The following is a 17,271-nucleotide window of genomic DNA, read 5'->3' on the forward strand; positions in this document are numbered from 1 at the left end:
TGTGTCTGTATGTCTGTATCTGTATGTGTCTCTGTGTTTGTCTGTGTCTGTATGTCTGTGTCTGTCTGTGTGTCTGTATGTCTGTGTCTGTGTTTGTGTGTATGTCTATGTGTCTGTATGTCTGTGTGCATCTCTCTGTGTGACTGTGCATGTGAGGGAGGTAGTTGTGCAGGTGAACACAGGTACCCATGGAAACCACCAGTGTCAAATCCTCTGGAGCTAAACTGAAAAGTGGCTGTGAGCAACCCAGTGTGAGTGCTGGGAACTGAACTTGGTTCTTTTACAAGAGCAATTGGCACCCTTGACCACTGAGCCAACGAGTAATGCTCGTTCTTGCCACCATGTCTGTTCAATGATCTGTATCCATCCATTCACTCATTCAGTCAGTCTTTTTCTCAGCCGTGTCCTTCAGTGCTTTTCACCATTTCTCCTTCACCTATTCTTTCACTGCTGAGTGAAGCTTGGAGAGCTGAGAAGAGAGCAGAAGACGCTGCCCCTCCCTCCACGTGGCAAACAGGAATCACTGCCCTGCCCATACACTGTGTGGGGGCAAGTGGCTTAACCTTTCTGAATTTACCTGGTTCCTAAAACTAACAAAACAAAAACCAGGCCTGGCGTGGTGGTGCACACCTTTAATCCCAGCACTCAGAAGGCAGAGGCAGGCGGATCTCTGTGAGTTTGAGGGCAGCCTGGTCTACAGAGTGAGTTCGAGTACAACTAGGGCACAGAGAAACCCTGACACACACACAAAGGGGCTGGAGAGATGGCTGAGAGGTTAAGGGCACCCATATGGCCGCACACAGCTGTCTGTAACTCCAGTCCCAGGGACTATGACACCCTCATACAGACATACATGCAGGCAAAACACCAATGCACATAAAATAAAAATAAAACAAAAACCAAAATTGGTCCTGCTTCATAAGACTATTGTGTGTGTGTCATTGTGCCTGTGAAGCAGTAATGCAGCTTCTGTGCCTGTACCTCAGGAAGAGTATTAGAGAGTAATCTAGTAAGTGCCAGGGCAAAGTTGTTCACCATAGGCCATCAGGCACCAGGGGTGACTGCACGCATCTCTACCTGCCTGCTCTCAGTAGAAGGGCAGTCTGAGGCAACCCCAACTCTTGTCTTTAGAACTGGGGACACATCCATCTTCAGAGTGGTCAGGTTAGGTAGGCTATGGAGTTCCTGGAAGCTGTGGAGCGTCTCCAAGAGCTCCCAACCTGGCCTAAGTCTAGATCAAGGAGAAGAGCCAGCAGCTGACAGGATAAGGGGCCGTCACTCATGTCCAGACTTGCGCTCAGGGTAGAACAGACTCACTTGTCCCTACTGGCGTTTCACTCACTTGAAACGCCAGTAGGCAGCCAATTTATGACCCCATTCTCCAACTGAGGAAACTGAGACACAAAAGCCACGAATTCGGGAGGCTATAAGGCAGGAATAAATTCAGTAGTTACAGCTGCCTGCCCCCACCCCAAAGGTCCAAGAGGCAGCTTGCTCCGGGCTGGTGGGAGGGGAAGGGGCAGGACATTGTTCTGGGGGAAGGAAGGGCCAGGTCACTGCAGGGCCAGCAGCTGGGCCTGCCCCCCCCAAGTATCTACACCCTGGCCTGGATTTGGAAAGTGTGTCTCATGGGGCTGAGAGGGAAGGAGGGAGCGGGGGGGGGGGGCGGGCAGGGAGGTTGAGTCAGTGTGGGAATGGAGACGTGGCAGAGACAGGATGTCCGACCAAGAAAAACAGTCCTGGCTGCCCATTCATCACCCAGGCACCTATTTGCCCCGTGCAGCTAACTTAACACTTCTCAGAAGTCCCACGGCTTTCTCCCCATTCCCAGGTGGGAAACAGAGGCACAGAGATAAAAGATGCTTGCTTAAGTCATTACAGTCTCAGGGAACCAAGCCCAGAGTGCTGGTGCATGCCTGTCAGCTCAGTGCAAGAACGACCGAGGCAGGAGGATTGCCTCCAGCTGGGGTCCAATTTGGAAGATATAGTGAGTTCCAGACCTGAACTACAGAACAAAACTCGATGTCAAGAACAAGGAAATGAAAAAAAAAAAAAATTAACATAGTCCAGACTGGAGGTGTGCCAGTGAGATGCTAACAGTCACAGCAGGGCAGCCTTATCTGTCACGCTCAGAAGTGCACAGCAGCAGCGCCCAGCAGCTGGCTACATCAGAGCCTCCCGCAGCCAGACCCAGGCTTCCACACACGTGTGTGCGTTAGACTCTGGGACCTGCACACATAGGGGACCCACATGGCATCACAGGCACAGAAATGAGTACCTTCAGCACGGAGGCCTGTTGGAACACACCCTGCTGCCCAGACATTGCTGTGGAGTCCAGGCTAGCATCCGACTGGTCACAGTCCTGCCTCAGCTCTCCCAGCGCTAGGATGACAGATGTGCATGGCCACATGAGCTCTCTGGTCATCACACACCTTTCAAGGTGCACAGTATATCCCACACAAACATAAATACAAAGTCAGACACATGTGTGTGGCTCAGTGGTAGAGCCCCTGCCTAGAATCCCCCAGTGAGGGGCTGGCGTGCGGCACGCTTGTCTACTATGTGCAAAGCACCAACACTGCAATAAAACAGCTTCACCAGATCCCCCTGTACTACCTCTCAGATCACACAAAATCACAACTAGCCATAATCATAGGTACACAACCCATGTAGCTAGCCACCCACACAAGTCCACCAACTCACAGGAATTCAGAGCCACGGCCTCCATGTCCCATCTGTCAGCACACACCATCCTGGACCGACACACAACCCACACCCATCACACGATGCTTTCCCCATCCCCACAGATCTCCCTGGACAGACAGGCTCCACCTGTGCCTCCAGGGCCAGAGGAAGGGAATCCCCATCCCCACCCCTCTTCATCTCCTGCGGAAGCTGGGGCCCCGGGCTCCACCGTTCAGACCCAGCCCATGGCTAGGCGCACCCGAACTCCGCCCTCCCCTGCTCCCCCTCAGCCAGCTTGCACAGCAGTGATGACTGCTGCAGCTGCCTCCTGTGTTTCTCCCTCGGGGCTGCTCTGCTGGATATCGGCCAGGGGCACTGGCACTTTCAGAGCCAAAGCCCTGTCCTGGCCCTGCCTTCCTGCCTGGCCCTGGGTTCCCTCTGCCCCACACTCTTGCCTCCTTTGCCCCAAATCCGTTGCCAAAGCCTAGGGATGGGGGTGGTGGCAGGGATGGGTAGAGGCTCTGTGGGCCCAGACACTGGGATCCTGGGGTGGGAGGGCTGCAGGGGAGGGGACAGAGGCTGGGGTAGGAGTGGGGCTGAAAGGCTGGGCAGGGTGGGTGGGGAGGCTCACTGGAGGCCCTGCTGGAATTTACCCCCGCTGCTCCCCCTGCACAGCTGTTTATAAATTCCAGGCCTGGCCTTGGCCTCCACCCAGATTCTCCCTCCCCGGCCCATCTGTGGCCCAGCAGCAAAGCCAGGAGCTCAGAGGCGCAAGCTTGGGGCCCAGGGCCTCCCTGCCTGGCCCGGGCTCTTCCTGGGACTCTCTAGCACCTCCTTGTCCCCCCACCCCTAGTCTCGGCCCTCATCTCTCCTTTTCCAGCCTCCTGACCCACCCAGACACGTGGCTCCAGCCTGCTCACACGTGTTCACCCCTGTAGACCTGGAGCCCACGTGCCAGCCTCCTCCCGCAGAGCCAAGGGCCCGGGCCCAGCCCCATCCTCACACGGTGCTTCTCCTCACTCACCTCGGCTCACTCTCTGTTTGGCACCTGACAGGATGCCTGGCGTGTCGATGATGCTGATGCTCTCCAGGACCTGGTTGGGGAGCTGAGCGCACATAAACCTGGGGGCGGGGAGACAGAGGTCAGGGGTCAGTGCAAAGAGAAGGGACGCTCAGGGTACCGTAAAGAGAGGCAGGTGCAGAGGATGGCAGTCCTAGAAAGAAGGAAGTTAATGGGATCTATTGAAAAAGCAAAACCTATCTGTGTCTGGGGAGATCTCAAGTCAGCGCTATGATTACCTTCATTTTCCAGACGGACATGAGAGGCACAGAGAGGTTAAGTCACTTGACCAAGGCTGCCCAGCATTCAGTGGCAGAGGCACAATTGGAACCCAGGCTCCCATAGGGAAGGGAGCAGACGCAGGAAGGGAAAGGAGTAGGCAGAAAGAAGAGAGTCAGAGCTGAGAAGGACAGAAGCATCCTGGGATAGATGTCCCTTGCCCCCCTCCTGGCTGGCAGCTGCCACACCTGTTGAGGAAGGTGTTTCCGAAAGGGTTGAGTTTGCGGAAGGGCTTCTCCGGGTCCACGACCAGGGCGTTGCCTGGCACGGTGCCCTCTGTCTCGCCGTGCATGACAGCTACAAAGCAGTCGGTCGTGGGCTCGGGACCCACGCGGGAGCCGGGCACCTCCTGCTCCAGGAGGTACTGGATGAAGCTGGTCTTGCCGGTGCTGTACTGGCCGGCCACCAGCACCATGGGCTTGCCGTCGAAGTCAGCATCTTCCAGGGCTGGCGAGTGGAAGGCCCCGAAGCGGTAGTGCTCCTCCAGGGGAAGAAGCTTCGTGCGGTACAGCTCCTTGAGGGACGAGGTCACAGTGCGGATGGCCTCGGGTTGCTGGCCCCGAGCCCCACCCTTCTTCAGCCAGCTGAACATGGTGTCTTCAGTGCCCACTGGGTCAGCCGGGGAGACTACGCCTGCCGGAGGAGGAGGGGGAACACAATGAAAGACTGCTAGGGAATGGCTGGGGATGGGACGAGGAGCAGGGGGCCAATGGCGGGAAGAGGGACAAGGGCCAGCATGGAGACTAACAGTGGGCGCAGTTCAAGAAGGGGAGGTGGGATAGAAAAGGGAAGGGAGAACACGGGAAAGAAAGGGAATGCTGGAGGGGGTAGGGGTGCATTCTGGGCTGGATATGGTTGAGCACATCTGTAATCCTGGGAAGCTGAGACAGGATGGTCAGAAGTTCAAAGCTGGCCTGGGCAACATGTAAGACCCCATCTCAAAAGACCCACATCCAGAGAGACCCGTTCCCAGATCCGTCCATCACCACCCCGCATGCCCATCATTTGGCTCGTTTTCACTGAAATGGCTCCATGATGCAGGGGCTCTCCTCCAAAAGAAGAGCCAGAGTGGCCGATTCTCCCAGCTGAGGGCCCGGGTTAACCCAACAGTTAACGGTGCCTGTAAAATTCCAGGCATCCAGAGGGGCATGGGGATCTACAGGGCCAGCAGATTCAGGGCAAGGCTGACTTTTGAGCTTCTTCATGGAGGACAGGCAGACAGAGTCTAAGGGTGTGACAGGCTCTCGGGGGCTGGGAGCTCAGAACTGTCTCGTGGGGACACAGAACCGGAGGGATGAGAAAGGAGGTTGTAGAGGCTACCTTGCAGTCCCCAGTTTAGTGGGAGCCTCGGGCATGGAAAAGAAACATGATAACTATAAGCCAGACACTGTGCCAGCTCATATTTGGGTTGTGGTGCTAGAATGGAACCCAGGACTATGAGCATGCTAGCCAAACACAATACTGCTAAGTTGGACCTGAGCCCCTCACTGGGGAATTCTAGGCAGGTGCTCTCCTACCAAGGTACATTCCCCAGGCCCTGACTTGGGGGTTGTAGGCAGGAGCTCTACCACTGGGCCACACCCCCAGACCCTCTGGGGAACTCTAGGCAGGAGCTCTACCACTGAGCCACATCTTCTGTGCTAGCTCCCTAGTTTTATCCAGAGTTGTGGGCTAGAACCCAAGGCTTCAAGCACGCTAGGCAAGCACTCTACAAACAGTTATGTCCTCACTCCGACCCACCCTATTCCAAAGAGGAAACAGCCTCGTAAGACAACAAGAGCCTGCACCGGATCACCCAGCTGGAAAGCACTAGCTGGATGCCTTTCTCCCAAGAACTTAGGGAAAAAGTCATCAACAGTCCTGCAGCAGAGAGCACCCCCAAAGCCAGACTGTGCTCTCTGTAGCCCCTCAATACCCTTGTGAGCCTTGAGTCACTGTAGGGTCTGGGGTGGTGTGTTTCCTGGTCTCTCCCCTCCCTCACGCCATAAGAGATGATTATGTTAGTGACCTCAAAGAACCAGCCTTTGGTCAGACTGGAGTCTCTGAATGTCATTCTTCGCAGAAAGAATCAAGGGCTCCCCAGTGAAACAGCTGTCCCGGACATGAGCCTGGGAAAGAGCAAGCCAGTTCGGAGCAGCTTAAACACCACCAGGGACACAGCCCCCAGCCTGAAGGGGTTCCCATCAGCCAGAGATGAAACAACCTTTCATTTTTCTTTCATTTAAAAGATATTTATTTTATGTGTATTTTCTAGGCACGTGTGTCTGTGTCCTGTGTACATGCAGTGCCCTTGGAGGCCAGAAGAGAGTGTTGGGTCCCCTGGACTGAAGTAACTGATGGCTGTGAGCTGCCATGTGGGTAACAGGATAAACCTCGTCTTCTGAAGCAGCAGCCAGTGCTGAGTCTACGCTATCTCTCCACCGCCCCATCTCACTACTCATGTTCTCACTGTGTGGCGCTGGCTGGCCTAGCACTAGGACACTAACCTGGCCTTAGGCTCAGAGATCTGCCTGCCTCTGCCTCCTACATCTTGGGCTTCATGAGCTCTGCCACCACATCTGGCTCATAGATGGGGCACTCTAAGCAAAAAAACAAAACAAAACAAAAAAAAACAAAACCCTGCAAATCAAAACATTGAGTTGATAAGTAAAAAGAAAACAGATAGGAAAAGAGGAGGGGTGGAAGAGAGAGAGCAGACACAGGAACCGTTACACAGCCGCAGAAGAGGGGCCTGCGAGCGTCCCAGGCAGGGAGCTAGCTCAGGGAGATCTCAAAAAGGACGCCCTGGGTCGGCTAGGGCTCCACACAAGAGGGGCAGGAGAGGGCTCTTGGGTGGCGAGACAGAGCAAGGAGGGCAGAGATGGGCGTGGAAGGCGGAAAGCCACTTCACGGAGGGGCTCTTCTCCGGTGAGGAAGGCTGGGGAGGGACTAGGAGTAGGGGGCTACAGAGGAAGGAGTGGGGAGCCCGGAGGACTAAGGACAGCCTGGGGAAGGAGGAGACCTGAAGAGGCTGGAAGAAGTGGAGAACGGAGGAGCGGAGGTCCCGGAGGAAGAGTGTGGGAATGGGAGGGACTGGGAAGGACAGGGCGCAGACTTACAAAGGGGAGCAGGCGTGAGGACTGAGATTTCGGGAGCACTCACCAGAGATCTGGAGAGCGCAGAGCAGGCAGCCTGAGCTCTGTCCCGTCCGCAGCCGAGTGAGCCGGGTGGGGCCGCGCGGGAGGAGCGCTGGGCAGGGCGGGCCCGGACCCCTGTCCCAGGCCGCGCCGCCTCCGGCGCCCCCTGGCGGGCACTTGGAAGATGCGCACAGGCTCGCGGGAGCAGTCCTTAGTTCGAACTGAGGCGGGTCGCCCTCCAATTTTTGGCTCCCTCCCAACCTGTCTCTTAGCAAAAAAGGAGACAGCGGCTGCAGCAGGTCTACCAATAACTTATCCTGCCATGGTGATGCATGTCTGTATTTTCCAACATCAGTGAGACAGAGGTCTACGGCACACTTGAAGCCAGCCCGGTCTGCCTGACAGGATCCTGTCTCAAAAGTAATTTTAACAACAGTAATTTAAAAATCTAAGTGCATGGGCTGGGTGTCGTGGCACATGCTTTTAATCTCAGCATTCGGGAGGCAGAGGCAGGCGGATCTCTGTGATTTCCAGTCCAGCCTGGTCTACAAAGCAAGTCCAGGACAGCCAGGGCTACACAGAGAAACCCTGCCTTGAAAAACCAAATCAAAGAAACAACAAAAACCCTCAAGGGCATGAGGCCAGTAGAACACCCATCTAGGCTGCATGGGGCCCTGGGTTCCATCCCCAGCATGGAGGCACAAGCTTGGACTCCCAGCACCCGCTCACACACACATTACGTGGTGTGATAGTTTGAATGAAAATGGCCTCATAGGCCCATAGGGACTGGCGTCATTAGGAGGGTGTGGCCCTGGTTGAGCAGTGGGTGAGGAGGGGGTGGGCTTTGGGGTGTCAGATGCTCAAGCCTGGGCCAGCCTCTCTCTTCCCGACGCCTGCGGATCTGGATATAGAACGCTTCGTTTCCTCTCAGGCACCATGTCTGCCTGCATAATGGACTAAACCTCTGAACTGCAGGCCAGCCCCAATTAGATGTTTGCCTTTGTAAGAGTTGCTGTGGTCCTGGTGCCTCTTCACCGCAATAGAAACTGACCCCCCTCCCCCTTCCCCCGGAGACAGGGTTTCTGTGTGCAGCCCTGGAACTCTATTTGTAGACCAGGCTGGCCTCAAGCTCAGAGACCAACCTTCCTCTGCCTCCCAAGTGCTGGGATTAAAGGCCTGCACCCCCACCAACCAGCAAACAGAAAACCCTAAGAAAGACACATGGCTTACTTTATTTTCTAAAACGGGGTCTTGATAAGTAGCCCAAAAACACCTTCCGATCCTCCCGCCTCAGCCTCCCGCACCCAGCAGGCGAGCAGCTGCTTCTCTGCTACTGCTGCCTTCCCACCACCTGGGCACTGACCACCAGAGTGCCATCAGGTGAGGCAACATTGTCACCCGCTTATTTATGTGGTTTAGTGTGTATGCACGGGGCGGGGGATCTGTGGGTATGTGCAGAAACCAGAGGACGATGTGTGTTCTCTACCAACCAAACCCCAGGCTCTGCGCCCTTTTCCCTCAGTGCCGGGGGAAAGCGGTTTGAGGCAGCCCTTGGCTTGTATGTCTGCAGCCCTTGTTCCGCCTGATGCAGGATGTCACACAGCTCAGGCCAGACTAGAACCCGCTAGGCAGCACAGGATGACCTTAAGCTCTTGACCCTCTTGCCTGTCCCCAGTGCCGAGGTGACAGGTAGGTACTACCATGCCCAGTTTGAGATGCTGGTGATGGAACCCAGGGCCTCCTGCATCCTAGTCAAGATTCCCCCCCCACACACTTTAATGTAGTTATGTAATTTTTCTAAGATTTATTTTTACTTCTATAGGTGTTCGGTCTGCATGTTTCTGCACCATGTGCATGCATTACTCTCAGAGACCAGAAGAGGGCGTCAGATACCCTGGGATTAGAGTTGGGAATATTATGAGCCACTATGTGCTAAAAATCAAACCAAGGACCTCTGCAAGAGCAGCCAGTGCTTTTAACCCCTGAGCCATCTCTCCAGCCCCTATTTATTTGTACATCGAGACAGGCTGACCTTGATCCACTGAAATAATGGTAAATAGCCTTTAATTCCTGATTTCCATGCTCCCACCTCCCAAGTGCTGGGATGACAGACAGATACCAGAGCCCTGAGCATTTTTAAGATATTTGATTTGTGTGTCTATGTGTGTGCCTGTGTGGATTTTGTGACATGGTTGTACCCAGAGACAACCAGAGGGTGCCACCCCCGGAACTGGAGTTACACGCAGTAGGGAGCAGCCATGTGGGTTCTGGGAACTAATCCTGGTCCTATGCAAGAGCAGCAAGCACTCAACACTGAGCCATTTCCGGAGCCCCGTAAATGTCTCTGAATAGTGGGATGTCTAAACCACGGCAACGCATGGATGGTTGAGAGTACTGACCCGGGCAGGGTCCCAGTGCCACATGCTCCCCGGGGCAACGCTCAGAGCATTTCCAAGCAAAGCCCACAGTCCATAACCGGGTACAGCAGGAACTGACGGCAGCGGCTTCAGAGGCAGGGACCTCCTTCAAGCAAGCAGCCCCCTCTACATCTGTGTGTGGGCAAGTGGGCCACTGCGATACGGGGTGGTCAGAGAACGTGAGGGAGTCAGTTCTTTCCCTCTCATGGAAGTCCCAGCGGTCAAACTCGGGCCATTTGTCCCATCCACTGAGCCATCTCACCGCCGCCCACTGGGCTCAGAACATGGCCCAAGACCCAGTGGACACGCATCTAACATACCAAATTCCTCTCGACTGGCTTGGTCCCAACCCACCAGCACTACTCCCAAAATAAAACACCCAAAAGCAACAGGGGCCGGAGGGAGCTTTAGTTAAAAAAAAAAAAAAAAAAAAAAAGGATCGGCCTTTAATTTACAAGAGTTCTAGATGTACAGAATTCTCCCTTAAAAAAATCGTTATACACAATAAATACAGTACAAAAAAAATCTTTATCTTACAGTACTAGTTTTGTCTCCGAGATTTTAAAACGTGGCGTGGCGGGCTGGAGGCAAGAACAGGGAAGACGGCTTGGGAGAAGGGAGGAAGACCCCGTGTCTTGTTCCTTTGGCGGGATGGAGGCAGTGGGGATCGCTCACTCTCTCTCTCGCGCGCACACACACACACACAGGATGACTCAGGAGGGTGCGCGTACGGATGGGACGCAGGTACTTTGGGACACTGACTTGAGTCCTTGCTTCCTAATTTTCCAGGCTCCACGGGCAATCGGAAGAGAGCCGAGCCTATCTGAGGATCTCTCCCAGCTGTGGGCGCCCGGACGGATCCACGAGGCGAATCAGACAATACCCGGATTTAGATGTTACCGGTACGTCAAACCCAGTACCGAGTCCCGGGCAACACTCACACGTACCCCCTGTCCCGTCCTGTGCCAGGGGGATCCTGTACATTACAGCCACCTTCTCTAGAAACCCACGGCCCCTCCCAAATCTCTAGCCAACGTGGAAGCAGGAAGGTGGGGAGGCCTTTGTGACTCAAATAACTTAGGCAAGAATCGTCAGGGGAACCGGGTTGGCGCCCCTCAGAGGTGGAGGCGGGCTGCCAGGCTGCTGCCCTGGAAGCGCCTGACAGAGGCCGCAGGAGCAGCCCAGTGTTATCTGTTCAACGTTCTGGCGCCGAGGCCACCGTTGTGACTGGAGGGCGGGAAGGCGTCGGGCCTGTGCAGGGGGGCTGGGGATGCGGGCGCGCCAGGCGTGGGCCCCGTATGGGGGTACGGGCCTGCGGGTGTCCGGCCGGGGGCCTGCTGCAGGTTAAGGATGCTGTCGATGGCGCTCTGCAAATGCTCGGTGAGGGTATCGTCCTGCGGGCTGTCACTAGAGAAGCTGGCCTGGTCCACGTCGGGGGATTCGGACTTGCGTCGTTTGGCTGGGGGCAGGGCGGGTGCTTCCCAACCAGGTTCGGTGGGGGCCTGGCCGGTGGCGGACGCTGGCGTGTCCAGGGGTGGTGGGCCGCCCTTCAGAACCCGCTGATACAGTTCGTCCTCCACCGCCGCAAGCTCCCGGATCAGGCCACTGGTAGCCTCATCTACCTTGGCGGGCAGTGGGGGTGGGCTGCCCGCACCCCGCGGCTGTCCCTGTGCCCCCTCGGCCGCCCCCGGATCACCTACGTTCTCGCGGTAGGTCTTGCGCAGCGGTAGACGTGGGCAGGACGCGGGCATCGAGGGTTTGCGTGCTGTGGGCGGGGAATGGTCCAGAGTGCCATTCATCTGCGCCTGCGTGGCAGGCGGAGGCGGGGGCGGAGCTGGGCGCGGCGGAGGCTCCGCCCCTTTCGCAGGGGCCGGGGCGGGCAGGGGCTGGTGCACAGGGTCCAGGGCAGTGTTGTGTACCACCTTGCTGAGCCCCGCCTCCTGCTTGATCTTGAGTTTGAGGCCGATGCGACTCCGGGCCTCGTAGGTCTTGATGGGCGGCCGGTTGCGGGAGGGCATGGGACCATCCTCATCAGCGTCCAGGGATGAGGCGGCGGAGGATGAAGATGAAGATGAGGATGTTGATGACAAGGATGACGACGCCCTGGCCCAGGTTACCGAAGGGGAGCCTCCAGCCCCACCATGTCGGATCACTAGCTTGGTAGGTAGGTGAGGAGGGGGCTGGGCAGACGTTGTGGATGAGGAAGATGAGGATGATGGGCCATGGCTGGGTAGCCGGTGACCCTCGGAAGACACTGGGACGGCGAAGCCGAGGGAGCAGGAGGAAGACACATATTCATCTGCAGAGTTGGGACAGAGAAACCCACGGGTTAGTAGCTACGATGAGACAGGTACTTGTGCACTCTCCTATCTCCTGGTCCAGGGTGAGTCTAGATCCTAGACCAGGGGTTCTAAGCCCTTTGGGGTCGAACCACCCTTTCACAGGGGTTGCACATCAGATAGCCTGCAAATTCACACTACAATATATAACAGCAGCAAAATTAAGAGTTACAAAGTAGGAATAAAAATTTACACGGGGAGGGGAGAAATGGTTCAGAGTTTAAGAGCACTGGCTGCTCTTTCAAAGGTCCCCAGTGCAATTCCTTGCAACCATGTGATGGCTCCCAGCCATCTACAATGAGATCTGGTGCCCTCTTCTGGCATGCAGGCGCATATGCAAGAATAACACTGTATACATAATATATAAATCTTAAAAAAAAAAAAAAAACCTTTCTAGTTGGGGTTAAGGGGTCAGGAACTGTACTTCATGACTGTAGTGGCAAGAAGGCTGAGAACCACTCATCTAGACCAAGCACTCCGCACGCTCCCTGATCAACGTCACTCAGGCTCACCCAAGCCTCAGTGCCCTACCAAGGCTGCATGTGTATGAAATGATGACTAAGAATTTAAAACAAAAAGTGCAGCCCCAGGCGAGGTATGGTGCTATGTCTGTTATTGTGGCTACTCAAGAGGCTGAGAGGGAGGCTCTGGAATACCAAGGTCAGCCTGGGTACTTAGTGAGACCCCATTTCTAGAAAGTGAAGTTAAAAACAAAACACAACAGGATTGGGACATGGTTCAGCAGTTGAACTCCTGCCTAGAATCCCCCAGTGAGGGGCTGGGGTGTGGCTCAGTGGTAGAGTCCCTGCCTAGAGTCTCCCAGGAAGCGGTTAGGGGAGTATCTCAGTGGTAGGGCCCCTGCATAGAATGCCCCAGTGAGGGGCTGGAGGCGTGGCTCAGCAGTAGTCATAGCCTAGCATGCTTCCAACCCTGAGTTTAAACACTAGCACCTCAAAAACAAACAAGTGCTCCCAGGTTATTTGCTTGTTTTCTGATGCACTAGGCATGTGCTCCCTAAAGGCCCACCTACAGGCCCTGGCAGGCTGCTTACAACTTTGACGGCTTTCCTTTTAGAAAGGGAAAGGCATGGCGTGTAAGACACTAGGTGCAAAAATTAAGGGGGAAGGCTCGTTCCTAGGGTGGTGCAGGCACAGAATGGGCTTCGAGTGTGTGTGGCAGGAACCTGTTTGTGCCTTGGCCCTGGCTCTTCTCTTTCTGTCTCTCTCGCTTTTGCAGCGGGCTGAGGCTGGTAGAAAAGCCTTTCATCCTAGGATCCAGGGTGGAAACGCACAAGGAGCGGCAAGCAAGGGAGGCAGGAGGGGCTCTTGCGCCCCCTTGTGGCTAAAAAAAGTAAGGCCACTCACCACAATCCACAGACCAGGCAGGACTCAGAAGCCTCTGCCTCCCCTGAGCACCAGCAAACATGCCAGGCTGCTCTCTGGGAATCTCAGCAGCAGACAGGTGGGGGATGCCCGACCCCCTCCCCTCTCACCAGGCTTCTCCTTGGCAAGCTGCTTATCCAAGGCAAGGGTGGTCTTCTCCTCCTGAATGAACATTCGGTCGATCATAACCATCTCCGCGGAAGGACTGACTCTCTGTGGTGGGTTGGCGTAAAGGACACGTGAGAAAGCAAACTGGCAGGAGGTGACTGGTCAGGCTCAGACCATCCACCTCCCTTCCACCTCCCTCCCTGCGAAGGAGATACCCTCTCAACCCTGCCCAGAACCAGACAAGGAGGGAAGGACCCCAGTGGATTCAGAATCCTACCCTGGACTCTTCCAGAAGCAAAAGCCGGTATTTATTGAGCATGGCCTGGGTGCGTTTGAGCAGCTGTGTGGAGACAGTCTCAAACTCTTCATCCACTGAAGAAAAGAAGAGCCACACAGGGAAGGAAGGGGATGACACAGGGTGCCTGTGGCCAACTGTGGCCACTCGGGAAGTGCTCAGCCTACTCCATGCTCTGCGGCCTGAATGACGAGGGCTGGTGGCTGAGCTGAGGGCACTCAGGGTCACGGGAGGGCGGTGGGGAGGCCTCACCTTTGTGGTAGTCGTTGGGGGAGGGGAGGGCGCCTTGGTAGACATGGTAGGGCAGGAGGCGATGGAGGGCGTCCTCGAAGGAAGGGAAGGCTGTCTTGTAGTCGGGGTGCAGGACAGAGCCCTGGTGCCTGTGCAGATGCTCCAGGAAGCTGGGGGTGGGGTAGACCACACACACAGCTGAGGGTGAGGGCCAGAGAGGCTGATCCTGGACCTCAGCCCCGAGCTACAAACTCAACACTAAAGGAAAGCAGCGCCAGCCTGGCTCCCTGCGCCCCACTTGTTTCATGACTTCCCTGACCATAGACCAGAGTGAACAGGTAAATAGAGGAGGAAAAGCCTGGGAAAGTGATGGACATCGATCCCACTTAGGCATCCAAAGAAGAAAAGGAGGGGTTGGGAGTGTCGCAGGAACACCAAGGTCCATGCCATTCTGTCTCCGGCCCCGGGGGCAGGACCTCTCCACTGCCTCTGGCCTAAGAGAGTGTGTAGGGGTGGGGTTGCCTAGAAGGGTGCTAGGTTTTAAGAGCCCACTCTATTTCTCAGCTGTGGTTTTCCACAGAATCCCTATTACAGCAGGGCTGGGTTTCCCCAGCAGGTGACCATGTCCCCAGCAGGCAAGCCTTGAAGACCAGCTCTCACACCACGGGGCAGATTTCCTAATATTGCTTACTTGTGGTCTCGCAACTACTCGGTGAGTGCTTGGCAAACACTTGGGTGGGAGGAGACCAGGGAAAAGTTACTCCTCCCAGTGCTCTGACAGCCTGCCTGCCCTCACCCAACAGGCAGCCATCTCACCGCCTATCTACCCAGGTCCCCCAAAACATGCTTACCCATCTTCCCTACCCTCAAGCTTGTGTGCTCTTAACTTGCGGGCCTACCTGGACACCTCTGTATTCTAGTCACCCCTCACTTTCTACCTGGCGCTTCCCCACCACACCCGACGAGCGGACATCAAACTGGAGAGGGCTGTTGAAGCCAGTGGCCTGCCAGTGTCCCCTGTGGACTTCCTTGTCATTGTTCCCTTTCGGAAAGGAAACTGAGTCGAGGGAATGCGCCCGACTCTGGAGCGCTGGAGTGGTGGGGACAGGTGGCGGTCACTCACCAGGCTTCTTTGCTGGGTTGCAGCAAGGGCTGTTTCTTCAGGCTACACAGCTTGCTGTCATACTGTGGAAGGAGAAGAGGTGAGTGACAGGTGCTGCTAGAGGAGGCCTTCTCTGCCTCCTCAGCCTATATCCTCCCTCTAGCCATGGACACAGATAGTAAAGGGAGCTGGCCCCAGCTACCGAATGCCCTGCCCATCAAGAGAAACCTGGTGGGGAAAACCTGGTGTGCTGTCATATGACTTAACTGTCACCTGGACACAGCCTAGCGTCACCTGAGAGGAGACGTCTTAAGTGATGCCTAGCCTTTGGGGGTTATCTTGATTAACTGAAGGCGCTAAGCTGTGTGAGAAAGCTAGCTGAGCATGAAACTAAGCCAACGAATGCTCAAGCCAGTGAGCCAGCCAGTAAGCAGCATTCCTCCTGGTCTCTGCCTCCGTTCCTGTCCAGGCTTCCCTCAATGATGAACTGTGACCTGGAAGTAATAAGACAAATAAACCCTTTTCTCCCCTAAGCTGCTTTTGTTCTTGTTTTTGAGACAGGGTTTCTCTGTGTAGCTTTGACAGTCCTGGACTCGGTCTGTAGACCAGGCCTTGAACTCCCAGAGATCAGACTGCCTCTGCCTCCCATGTGCTGGGATTACAGGCATACACTACCCTCGCCTGGCTGGTTACAGTCTTATTATCATAGCCACAGATGGCAAACAGGATAGCGTGTAAACTCAGCACCTGGATGCTCAGGTGGGAGTTCAAGGACAGCCTGGACACAGAGACTCCCACCTCCATCTCAGAAACCAAGGAGGGAAAAGGCAGGTGGATTTCTAAGAGTTCAAGGCCAGTCTTGGATAAAGACCGCATTTCGAAAACCAAAAAGGGAGGTATGAGTTCAAGGCCAGCCTTGTTTATATAGTGAATTCCAGGCTGGTTGGGGCTACAAAGTAAGACCCTGCCTCAAACAGAAAGGAAGGAAAGAAAACAAGACAAAACAAAAAGAGAGAGAAGGAAGTACAGAGTGAGAGGAGAAGGGGGGAGGAAGGAAGATACGAAGGAAGGAAACAAGCAATCTGCTTGGGAGAGGTGGACTAGGCTGTGGGAGAGGAGCCCTTGGACCCCACCTCTGTCCACTTTGTGCCCTCCTAAGGCAAGTCTCACCAGCTGGCCTTTGAATGTCACCATTATTTACACTGCTCCTGCTCTCCTCCAGTGAGTCTAGCATTAATATACTTTGTTTGAGATAACTGGTCTGTCCAAACTTCTTTACCATGCCAGCCATCAAATCCTGGGGTTTGAGCCAGTGTTCCACGCCCCCACCCCACCCCCTCCAGCCACACCCCAGTCCCTCACTGGGGGATTCTAGGCAGGGGATCCATGTCTGAGCCACACCCCTGCCTCTCACTGGGAGATTCTGGGCAGGGGATCCACCACTGAGCCGTGGCCACAGTCCACACCTAAACTACTACTGTAGGGTTGGTGGTCCTCCTCCAACCCTACAGACAGCCACGTGCCCCTGAACCAGGGAGCTCTGGTAACCTCCCCTGCCCAGTGTTCTACGTTCATCTCTCTCCTGCCAGCTCATTCTTCGATCCCTAGTTGCTCTCAAGTTCCTTACCTGCATCGTTGGGGGCTTCCCAGGCCCAGACACAGCAGCTTTGGCCACACTCAGGGTTGGAAGGTTGCTGGCAAAAGCCTTGTTTTCCACAGGAAGCAGAGGAGGGAGGCCTGGTGTGGGGTGAGGAAGGGAGCCAGCCCAGCATGAAGGCTGTTCCTCCATTGGGAGGCCCCTTCCCACCCCACGGCTCTCCCACCAGACGGCTCTCCCACCAGACCTACACAGTCTGCCCTCCCTCCTCCACCTGCTGGGCCAGGAGGGTGGGGCAACCCCGGGCTTCGGTACACAGCAGTTCTACGCAACCCTTTCACCTGGGCAGGCTCCTCTCCCTACCTGTGGTGGCCATTGGTGTGGAGGCTGAGGCATGGCTGGAGGCGGCAGGAGTCCCAGGTGGTGCCTGTCCACTGACTAGCACAGTAGGATTGGCGAGGGGTGCCAGGGCGGTGGACGTCTGTGGGGTGGTGGTGGTGCCCACAGCCTTATTCTGGAGAATAATCCCAGATGTGACCTGAGGGAGGGCAGATGGTTGAGGGCGGAACTGGAAATCACAGTGTGGCCAGATGCACCAGGGAGGGCAGGGCCAGGCAGGGGGTCGGTCTGGGTGCGGCGGAATTAGGTGTGCTCCTGATG

The 17,271-nt window shown here is 55.6% G+C and overlaps 2 protein-coding genes across 6 annotated transcripts in view; both read right to left on the minus strand.

Moving 5' to 3' along the window:
- Positions 1–7,222, minus strand: part of Ehd2 (EH domain containing 2) — a 21,189-nt gene extending 13,967 nt beyond the window's left edge. Inside the window, exons 1-3 of one of the 2 annotated variants that reach the window (XM_055615627.1) lie at positions 7,166–7,222; positions 4,213–4,657; positions 3,710–3,807 (exon numbers count right to left, since the gene is read on the minus strand). In XM_055615627.1, the coding sequence (XP_055471602.1) occupies positions 3,710–3,807; positions 4,213–4,616 (502 nt within the window). In that variant the 5' untranslated portion in view covers positions 4,617–4,657; positions 7,166–7,222. Of the gene's footprint in view, positions 1–3,709; positions 3,808–4,212; positions 4,658–6,510; positions 6,559–7,165 lie in introns of those variants that run through there. The other variant, XM_055615628.1, reaches the window with a different exon arrangement.
- Positions 7,223–9,999: 2,777 nt separating this feature from the next.
- Bicra (BRD4 interacting chromatin remodeling complex associated protein) overlaps positions 10,000–17,271 on the minus strand; it is a 73,181-nt gene continuing 65,909 nt past the window's right edge. For all 4 annotated transcript variants that reach the window (XM_055615543.1, XM_055615544.1, XM_055615546.1 and 1 more), the window contains 7 exons: positions 16,975–17,149; positions 16,642–16,751; positions 15,036–15,097; positions 13,934–14,082; positions 13,664–13,758; positions 13,389–13,491; positions 10,000–11,856 (listed from right to left, as the gene is read on the minus strand). In XM_055615543.1, coding sequence (XP_055471518.1) covers positions 10,745–11,856; positions 13,389–13,491; positions 13,664–13,758; positions 13,934–14,082; positions 15,036–15,097; positions 16,642–16,751; positions 16,975–17,149 — 1,806 coding nt within the window. In that variant the 3' untranslated portion in view covers positions 10,000–10,744. The remainder of the gene's footprint in view (positions 11,857–13,388; positions 13,492–13,663; positions 13,759–13,933; positions 14,083–15,035; positions 15,098–16,641; positions 16,752–16,974; positions 17,150–17,271) is intronic.

Source organism: Psammomys obesus, unplaced genomic scaffold, assembly GCF_907164565.1.
Source record: "Psammomys obesus unplaced genomic scaffold, mPsaObe1.curated_primary_1811, whole genome shotgun sequence".
Classification (NCBI taxonomy): domain Eukaryota; kingdom Metazoa; phylum Chordata; class Mammalia; order Rodentia; family Muridae; genus Psammomys; species Psammomys obesus.